Here is a 10,201-nt window from a genome sequence, read left to right as displayed (position 1 = left end):
ATCCCAAACACAATCTCATGAATTATTATAATAGCGTCTGTATTTCTTTGTGGCAATTTATACACAGAGAACCACAGGAGGCAACAGAAACCTATACACCAAGAATTAATTGGCACTGTTTATCCATTCACTTAAAATGTAGTGCACAGCTTTCTGTTGCCTCATGTGGCTCTCTGGATCAGAAATACAGATTTAAATGGAATGATTCATATAATGCCCTCAACCCTGTTAGTCTAGCACTGCTAGGCTGCAACCTGAAGAACAAATGTTTATCTGATCTCAAGTGAGAAACAAGTCAGCTCCCTCTCGCAGCTCCCTGCACCCTTGGTTGCTTGTATGACTTCCCTATCTGCATGCTGTTCACTCTGATGGCTATGGAGAGTGAAACTGATACAAGTGAAGAAATGGGTAGGCACAGATGCAGCTCTTGCCTGGCAGCTGGCAATGGATCTAAAACAGTGGTTTTCCACGTTGCAACTCTGCAACTGTACATTTCCCCCCTTTGCAGTGGAACCAATGAACGCACTTTCCTTAATTTTAAAAAGTTTGGCGTAAGAGTGGGTAAGAAATTTAGCAGTACGAGGGGTATTTCTAATTTGTTCTCACTGTGTACATAAATTGATACAGTGCTGAGTTCATCTGGGCATACTCCAAATAAATGTGATTAGGATTACAGCCATGGTCGAAAGTCGGCCTCTTAATGTCTCTCCCACCCCGGCGCCGGAGATGCAAAATCTGCAGGAGCCTTGCTACAAGGGGCGGGCAGGCGCGCGCGTGTGGTCAACTGAAGGCGGCGGCTGGAATTGGCCTCGCGGCCTCGCCGTAGGCGTCACTGTAACCTAGGAAACCGGATTGCTCCTCGCACTCGACCGTTCGCTGGGGAAGGATTAGAGCCACCTCCTCCCTGGCCCCTCACTTCCGAGGGCAGGCGGGTGTCTCCACAGCAGCCGCGGACGGCGAAGACAGGCGCGGACCAAGGCTGTATCCGGCTGGTGGTTGTGAGGCAGAGACGGAGGCGGACTCGAGTGCGAGTTTCCCCTTCTCCGCTAATCGCCTGTGTCCGCAAGGGCTAGGAAGGGGCAAGCCCCGCCCCTTTGCTCTCCGAGAAGAAAATCACTGAACGTCCCTCTCGCGGCGCCTTGCCTGACGTAAGTATTCCTGCGGGAGACCACGCCCCCAACGGTTTCGCGGCGGAATCCAGCAACGGCCAAGTGCCGGAGCCTCAGAGCGCAGTTTGCGTTCGGACCCCTCGCAGGGGAGTCGACGCTCCTGTTTCCTCCACAGCAGGAGGGCCATGGGCTGCTCCACTTCAGGGAAGGGGGAAGCTGCGACCACTTCCCCGAGGGCTTCCCCCTTACCCTTCTCACACCACGAGCCACGGTGAAGGACTCCTCGGCCAGGTTGAAAAGGACGCCAGAATCCCCAAGTATTTCCTCGAGCCTTTTCGGCTCTGTATTATTTGTTGACACTTAGACAGTGCCGGATTTACGTATAAGCTAAATAGGCTATAGCTTAGGGCCCCACTCTCTTGGGGGTCCCCAAAAAATTTGAAGAAAAAAACCCCTGGATGTACATTTCCAAAATATAAGATAAAAAAACAAATAAAATAAGTGGTAACTCTGTACTGTTATGTTATCGATGTTTGTATGTGATGCCAATAAAAGGTTTGATGATGATGAAATAAAATAAAAACTACATACAGCAACAGTGTTTTGTGTTCAAAACAAAAAATTTTTTTCCTTCCAGTAGCACCTTAAAGACCAACTAAGTTAGTTCTTGGTATGAGCTTTCGTGTCCATGCACACTTCTTCAGATGTGTTGTGTTGTGTAGGATGTAAGTCATGGGCGCCGCCTGCTAGCCTGCTCCCTAAAATATCACAGGTTTGCTCATTTCTATATATAGGGTGCCTACATTCTTCATGGACTGGTTGCATGGCAACATGTGCAAATGGCTTTAGACACCTATAAGGTCCATAAATTACTATATAGCATATATTCAACACAAAAAACAGTGGCAATTTGTTGTTGACAAAGGACAGCTGGACATATAAAGGGCCCCATTGCTGTCAGTAACTTAGGGCCTCATCAAACCTAAATCCGGCCCTGCACTTAGTCTTAGACCTTTCCTTCAAGGAGCTCTGGGTGGGGTGTACAGTTCTCTCCCCACCATCCCATTGTGTCCCCACAACAACCCCATGAGGTAAGTTAGGCTGAGAAACTGTGACTGGCGCAAGGTCACCCTGGCCTGTGAACTTCATGGCTGAGTGGAGAATTCGAACTCAAGTCTGCCAGGCCTTTGCCTCTCTCAGTGGAAGTTTCTTGCTGTACAGCAGTGCTGCCCAATGGAAGCAGCCGGCAATTCTTCTTGCTTCCCGCTCCCATATATAAAGGAGAAAAACAAAACAAAGCGAAAACTGGTAATAATTTATTTCACCATTATAAAATGCAGAGTTTATTTCTTATTTAGGACCTTGGGGTGTGAGGAGATTGAAGTCCTGATTGAAAAACACTGACTTAGGGTGAATGCAGCTGTGATGGTGCCCTCTAACTCCCGTCATCCCAGACCATTAGCCATGCTGATTGGAGCTAATGGGAGTTGGAGCCATTGGCACATGCAAACTAGACAGATGCAAAGAGAAGGAAGCCCCTCTCCCGCATTCTGTTTCTGCTGCTGAAATTCCTTACAGCACAGTGATCCGCGACTCCCTTGCCAGCACTTCTAGAGAAAATCCTGGCCCTGCTCATACACTTGTCTGCTTGAGACTCACCAGCCACCCTGGGAAGCAAATACTGTTCTGTCCTCCCATACAAAGCTGATGCCAAAATAATGTAGTACAGCATTGCACTGAACAAGCTTGAATTCTTGTAGGACACTGGCACTGAAGATAAAATTTAAAAAGTCTGAATTGTTTTACATATAAGAGAATTGTTGCCTGTCTGGCAACACTGATGGAAATCCTTTGTTGTCAGCTTTTGCTATGTTGTTGCCAACAAGAGACTTGAAACTGTCTAATCCTCTTTGCTTTTTAGAAGTTTAATCACCAGCAGTTCTCTTTTCACAGTTACCCATCTTTGGCAACAAAGCTCAGCTTGTCTACGTTTTGTTTCAAAATAAAAAATGGGCAAAAATGGAATGCACAACTGAAGTTCCAGCATTCTGTGTTCATCCAGTTGTGTATGATTGGATGAAGACTATGGTCTTTCAAGAAAGGAAAACAAACCAGAAAACCAAACAGTCATGGTGATGTGGCAGTCCTAAACATTACACTCTTGGAAATGGATAAAGTTTGACTGTCTTGAGACATCGCAGTACTTTAACTGGAACTGGTAAGCAGCAGTGTTTGATATAAAGATTTGCATTGTAAATTATCAGCTGGTCAGCAACACCTGCAAACCCTGATCTGAAGACAAACACTTCATTTGCCTACATGGTTTGAAATCAAATTGGGCAAAATTTCATTTCTTTTGGGGGTTTTTGCAGACCAGGTTGAAATAGGTGGGTGCATTGGAGCACTCCTTGCTGCTGGGTCTCCCTTGCTGATGACTGAGCAACTCTGCTGGCAGAACTGGGCACAGGATACCTAAATCCTCCTAAAGCTAACCCCCCCTCCCGGCTCATGGCAGATGATGGGTCTGAATTCTTCTCTGCAAAGTCATGCCTATGCGTTCTGTGAGGCTTTGCCCTTGTCTTACTCTTGCATATTTATTATCCTTTAATAAAGGGGTCAATAATTTTGTGATGATTTAGCCATGTTGTCCTTCTATTAAATATCATAAAGATTTTACTTCAACATCATAAATACTTTAAAATATTATAAATGTAGCTGCTATCCAATGAATGAGACATTTCTAATTAAATGCTAATTTGGTGTCTATTTCAGCTGTCCAATGGAAAGCCCTGTGGACCTCTGTTTTGCTGAAGAAGGATGTAGCAGCAGCATTGTTCTTGAAAAACAAGTTTTTAGATCCAAAGTGCCAGAATCACACGTCCAGCTTGCTTGTAGCATGCATTACTGTGCTTTTCCTTTGAATGGGAATGAGCTTTGTATTTTGAATACTACTGATGATCCTGACCGCCAGGTTGAAAACTTAGTTCTTTCTGAGGATTTAGTTTATGTTCAAGAATCCATAAGATTGGCATGTAAGATGTATATTCACAAGAACAATAACAATGTTCCAAAGAATGCAACCCACTGTGCAGTACTCCTGTGCAAATTCTTTGAAAATGAATGGAAACAGTGCTTAGGAGACAATATAGTATATGAGCCAGAAGGGGTAGTCACTACGATCTGGGGTGAAAAAGCAAGGGCAGCCTTTATTTGATAGCCATATTTGATACTAATAAAATTAGCAGCCACATTGGTCCTCAGTAATGAGTAGCTTTCCCTGAAAAAGCTACGCCTTTAAAAACGGGCAGATATTTGCTAGTTGGTTCTTAGACTGGAGGTATTTTAGCTGTATGTTTATATTCTTATATATGTTTGAAATGTTTGTATTTAAATTCTATAAATCACTCTGAGATCAAGAGATAGTTTGTATAACTAAAATGAATATTTTGGAAGAAACTGATTGATTAGCTGCGTATTTTATATCTATTTCAAATTACCAAATACTCTTTTGTCAGCCATTACACTTACTAGGTCATCACCATTCAATTACTGCATTGGCATTTGGGAGCAAAGACAATCCACTCCTCATTTGCTCCGCTTCACGTGACTACGTAATAGTATGGAATCTGGATGAATGCATGAAGAAGTTTTTACAAGGTGAACACTTTGTGATAAAAATTCAGTGGGTGGGATTCTCCTAACCAGCCTCGATGTATGCTTGTGAAAAGGAGCTTATCAAGAGGGAAGATTCCATGGTTGTGGGAGATGCTGAGTGAAGGTTTTGTTGAGTTTTAAACTTCTAATTTCTGTTAGTTTTGTCTTTTGCTATATTGCAGAAGGGAAAAAAATAACAATGGTACAGAGGGGTTTTTTGTATGTTTTTGGCTGTAATTCTGTCCATTTACTTGAGAGTAGGTAGGGTTTACTTCTGAGTAGAATAGTATAGGTTGCAATCCTAATCCCACTTACCTGGAAGTAAACTCTATTGAATTAGGTGGGACTTATTTCTATGCAGACATGGTTAGGACTGCAGCCTACGTTGCTTCAGAAATCTGTATGTTAATTAGCCAGCTTAAAAATATATATGAAGTTGTTTGCTATTAAAAATAACTAGCTTTCACATAACTATTGGAGTTTTAGTTTTGTCAAATAGTCATAATAATTTAGTGTTATGTTTCATATATTGCAGGGGTAATGCCAGAAGGCATTGTTATAGGAACACTTTTGGGAATGGTGCTTTATGTGCGATTTAGTCCAGATGATGAGACAGTGGCAGTATGTGCTGGCAATCGGATATACATGCTAAATACAAAGGTGAGAGCCTATGTTGTCAAACATACCACAGTGTGATATTGAAATACTATCTGTGCCATCAAAGAAGTAGAAATCATTTGAAAGCAAGTTGTACTCTGGTCCATCAAGTAGCTGTATTTTTCACAAGTGATGGACAAGTACATTACTTGAACTTCTCACATTTATTGGGATCAAACACTACCAATTTTATTTTGAAATTTTATCTGTTTTTCTTCTGGGATCAATTGCAGGATGAGGCTATACTTGCTGAATTGGAGGGTCACTTGGCTCCAGTGACTGCTGCTGAGTTTTGCTCTTGGGAAAAAAATAGACTTATATCAGTTTCTGAAGACAGAAGTTTTAAGGCAAGGAAATTCTCTTTTTGGTTTTTTTTAAAAATATTTTTATTTTGGCTCAGGCTATGAGGCTTAGTATGATGTTAAGACAAAAGGAGAAGCACTTAAATATTTAAACATATAGTGCTAATGTGCTTTGTTTTACTATAAAGAATATTCTAATTAGAAGAAGGAAAATAAAGACTGGGTATACTATATAATCTTCAAATCTGCTTTCCATGAACAGATATTAAAAGTGAATGCTACTGTTCAGTCATAATTAAATTTTCTGCATTGCTTGGTCTGTGGGGTTCTGTTCCCATCCCATGGAATCAACAGAAAAATCAAATGGCTTTTATAAAGAATTACATTGGTTACATTCATTATTATATAAACTGACATTTATACGTTACCATGTTTTTCCCTCCAAAAGGTATGGGACTATTGTACTGGACTGTTAATATATCAGTCAGCAGTAATAACAGGTATGCTTTTAAAAATAATGAATCAGTATCAACCAACCTCTTTTTCATATAGAATAATACTTGACATAAGAGATGAGCATTTTAATCCATTCCAATATTATTTTTGGATGAAAACAACAAAATAAATTGTTAGAACAACACAATGCAATATACATTCAGTTCCATATCATTACTCCCATTCTCCATGCTACTCCCAGTGACAGCAGTAATTGTACTTACCGTAGTTGCCATGACCCAGAGTCTTCACGTATATTTTCGTGCATATGTAGAATTTCTCCATTCCAAAGTGCCATCTTGTTAATTTCAGTGGAGGCAGCAGATCTTAATTGCATCTGTTACCTACATAGAAATGAATGGGACAGATGTTGCAGCTATGTGTGCTATGGAGTTCCTGTATCCATAAAATAGCATTATATTGGGATGCAAAATTATATTGAGTATTAATTATTTTTGATTTCTGTGTTTTACTGTTGTATTGATTTGATATTGAGGATTTTCTGTTTAGGCCCAGTGGTTCCTTATTTCTTTTTCTTTCCCATGTTGTGCTTCTTATCTGCCTCTTTTCTCCAGCATTTCCTCTTCTGAGTCTCTTCATTGATGAAGAAAATAAACAGATTATCACTGGATGTGCAGATGGACAGGTAAGAAGCATTCTGGGAATTTGACATGTTGTAATTTGAGTTTTATACTCCTGTTTTCACCTACATCCATATGTTCATGCCTCCTCTCACCTCCTTTTGTGCAACCTGCTTTGCACACACATTATCCACATGTTGAATTTCTGCCTCTTCCTCCCCACACACATTTTGAGTACTAAGCACCATTTCCAACTTCTGCATCCCTGCTTTACTCAAACATTTGCTGTTATTTACAGCTGCCATTTTACTGTGTGTCCCTCTATCCCTGCTTTACTCAAGCCTCTGGTGTTTAAGACTGCCATTTTACTCTGTGTCCTTCCATCCCTGCTTTGCTCAAATCTCTGCTGTTTAAAACTGCCATTTTTCTCTCACCCCAGCTTTACTTAAACTTCTGCTGTTTGTCCCTCCCTTTTTGCTCCTATGTCATAGGCATTGCTGTTGTGCAACCTAACTTCTCTTTTGCTCTGTTCTCCTCCCCAGACATTATGCAAATCCTAAATTGTGATGAGGCACTACAAATCCTCTAATGGGATCTACACAATGTATATAGCAGTCTTCCTCAACCTCAGCCTTCCAGATATTTTTGAGACTACAGTTCCCATCATCCCTGGCCACTGGTCCTGCTAGCTAGGGATCATGGGAGTTGTAGGCCAAAAACATCTGGAGGGCTGAGGCTGAGGAAGCCTGGTATATAGGAAGAAATCTAGCCCAAATCAAAGACAGTCAACTTGAGCTGATTGCCTGAGAAAAAGTTGGTTGCCAAAATACAATTTCCTGAACAAGTTGGAGAATATGGAAATTTATGTTTGAGATGAACTTTACTATATTTATAGGTTTTGGTATTTGGCCACACCACTGAATTAAGATGATAAAACCAGAAACATTTACTTATTAAAAGAGAAGTGCAGAAAGCTAGTTTATAGTTTTATTCTCTCTTTCAGCTTTGGATCTTCAGCTTGAGTAGTGGGCATCAGTATCGCTGTGTGGTACATATAAATATAAAGAAAGAGAGAGAGAAGTTTTACAACAAAATAAGGAAATCCGAACAATTGGGTAACATGATGCTTCTGGAACACATTTTAAAATATTACTAGTTAGCCAATGACATGGTTAAAAATGTATTTTTCATATAGAGACTTTTTATGAATCTGGATTAACTTTATATCCAGATGTCATAGGAATTGATAATACAGGCACACAAATCAAGAGGACCTCCGAAATAGAGAGCTCAGAAAGACTGATCTTGAAGGAGGCCTTTACTTATAATGTGAATATGTGTGAACTTTGTCAGCTCCAAAGAAGGCACATTCAATTGACAGTATGATACCATCTCCTGCTGTGTGCTGTGATAGATAGTACTACACAGAAATTGTCTTATACTAGTTGAGAATTATCGAAGCTAATTTGGAGCTGTGTTTTGCTAGCACAAGTTTCCCAGGCTAGACAGCTCTGCCAGATGAGTTATATAGCAGCAGTGCATAGCTATGAACTTAGCTTATTGCTTCTAGCTTTCATTAAATGTCTTAAGCAACTTGTTTCTAGTTTAATAGGCATTGTCTGTTTTCCCTAGATGAGATTCAGAATCCTTCTAAGGCATATACTTCAAATAATTTAAGGGAAGAAGAAACAGTTGAAACTACCTTTCCAGTTCTCAGAATTGAACTCTGTGACAAGTCGATAAATGTAGGTGATGAAGAGCACAGGTAAGTGCACTAAGTTTTCATTCACTGCTTGATAATTGTATGTCATGTAAAAGAGAATAATAAGAAGAATTAGAAAATCATATAAAAGTATTTTGTGTAGGTAATATTTTATAGTAGGTGATGACTTTTTAATGCTGTATTACAGCCTTGCTGTAATAACCTGAAGACATTGTATGGAGGACATGCATGCCAATTTAATAATGTGTAGTGTCAAACCCTTGAATAAGCAAATTACAAATAAAATTTCACACTTAAAGCATCATAACTCCTAACCTTAAATTTCTATCTTCATGTCAGTGTTCATTTATATCTATGCAGCTCATGAGCCACGTAAAACCACTGTTTCCCCCTAACCTCCCTCTTTCATCATCTTGACACTGCACCTTTCTTTTTAAACATAAATATAAACATACTTTAAAGTGCAGGCTATAGCTTAGTAGTAGGAGAACATCTGCTTTGCATGCAGAAGGTCCTAGGTTCAATCATCAGTATCTTGAGATAGGATTGGGAGATACCCTTTCTGAAATCCTAAATGTTCCTAATTGAAAGGAAGAACACATGTTCATGTGTTCTTATTATCCAGCTCACATCATGAATTATCTGTATAAAAGCTATGAAACTAAAAATACCTCTTTGTATCTATAATGAAGAGAATGCCAGATTTTTTAAAAAATAGATACTCTATTTCTCTTTTTATTTTCAATTAGTTTGCCTACTGTGAATGCCCGATGCTTGTGGATAGGAAGCTCTACTGGTTTATTCATAATTAACATGGCAAATTTTGAGTTGGAAGCTGTTTTACATTACAGAGGTATGATAATTTATTATTACAGCTTGGTGTGATTTACATATGGAAAGTCCATCACTGCATAAGCAGAGTTCCATTTGCACAACAGATATTCTCCTTTCTCTGCTCCCTCTGTGTGCTCCTCAAAGTCTGCCCCTTTGGAGCAGATTTTGCTGATGGGCAGAGAGCTGCAGGGGACAGGAAAGGAGGGAGAAGTTCTGTTGCGCAAACATCAACCCAAGGCTCATTGTTCATGTCTTGTTTCTGTTTCTACTAGCTGGTTAGAATTACAGAGATGTGCTTGTCTGCTAGCAGGTTTGACTTGTTATTGCACTGCAAGTTTATGCGTTGGCATTAGGTTGATGAAATCAGTGGAATTATATTGACTAACCATACATATGATGAAAGATTTGTAGCCAGTATTTAATTTAATGTGCAACTTTTCTATATTAGCAAAGGAAAAAAATGTTTTATAACATTGGGTTTTTTGTGTGTAAAGATTTCAGTGCCCTCAGCATTCAGTTTGCTGGATCATGTGCTTTAATGAGGAAGGCAATCAATGGCAAGGTGAGTACAGTATTGAAATTATTTTTAAATATTAATTTTTTATTGTTTATAGCACAGTTTATTCTTCCTTGAAACTGAAAATTTAGAGGAACCTTAAATTTGGGGGGAAAGCAAATCTCACATTAGATAAGGTTATGATGTCTCTCCAAAGAATATTTTTTTTTGAGAATGTAGTGGGCAGTGATGGAGAATATAGCAGTAGTGATGCAATTCTTCACAGAAGTCATGAAAAAAATCCTACACTGAAATACTAATACAAAAAAGAATTATGCTGTTGGTTTATA

At 39.7% G+C, this 10,201-nt stretch overlaps 1 protein-coding gene across 5 annotated transcripts in view; it reads left to right on the top strand.

Moving 5' to 3' along the window:
* The first annotated feature begins 811 nt into the window (after positions 1–811).
* Positions 812–10,201, top strand: part of WDR27 (WD repeat domain 27) — an 81,115-nt gene continuing 71,725 nt past the window's right edge. Inside the window, exons 1-12 of one of the 5 annotated variants that reach the window (XM_053382434.1) lie at positions 812–1,148; positions 3,063–3,327; positions 3,882–4,080; positions 4,625–4,766; positions 5,299–5,423; positions 5,654–5,767; positions 6,171–6,222; positions 6,793–6,863; positions 7,802–7,913; positions 8,431–8,563; positions 9,271–9,374; positions 9,850–9,917. In XM_053382434.1, the coding sequence (XP_053238409.1) occupies positions 3,889–4,080; positions 4,625–4,766; positions 5,299–5,423; positions 5,654–5,767; positions 6,171–6,222; positions 6,793–6,863; positions 7,802–7,913; positions 8,431–8,563; positions 9,271–9,374; positions 9,850–9,917 (1,113 nt within the window). In that variant the 5' untranslated portion in view covers positions 812–1,148; positions 3,063–3,327; positions 3,882–3,888. Of the gene's footprint in view, positions 1,149–1,194; positions 1,427–3,062; positions 3,328–3,881; positions 4,081–4,624; positions 4,767–5,298; positions 5,424–5,653; positions 5,768–6,170; positions 6,223–6,792; positions 6,864–7,801; positions 7,914–8,430; positions 8,564–9,270; positions 9,375–9,849; positions 9,918–10,201 lie in introns of those variants that run through there. The other 4 variants (XM_053382430.1, XM_053382433.1, XM_053382432.1 and 1 more) reach the window with 4 other exon arrangements.

Source organism: Podarcis raffonei, chromosome 3, assembly GCF_027172205.1.
Source record: "Podarcis raffonei isolate rPodRaf1 chromosome 3, rPodRaf1.pri, whole genome shotgun sequence".
Classification (NCBI taxonomy): Eukaryota; Metazoa; Chordata; class Lepidosauria; order Squamata; family Lacertidae; genus Podarcis; species Podarcis raffonei.
This window is presented reverse-complemented; position numbering and strand designations above follow the sequence as displayed.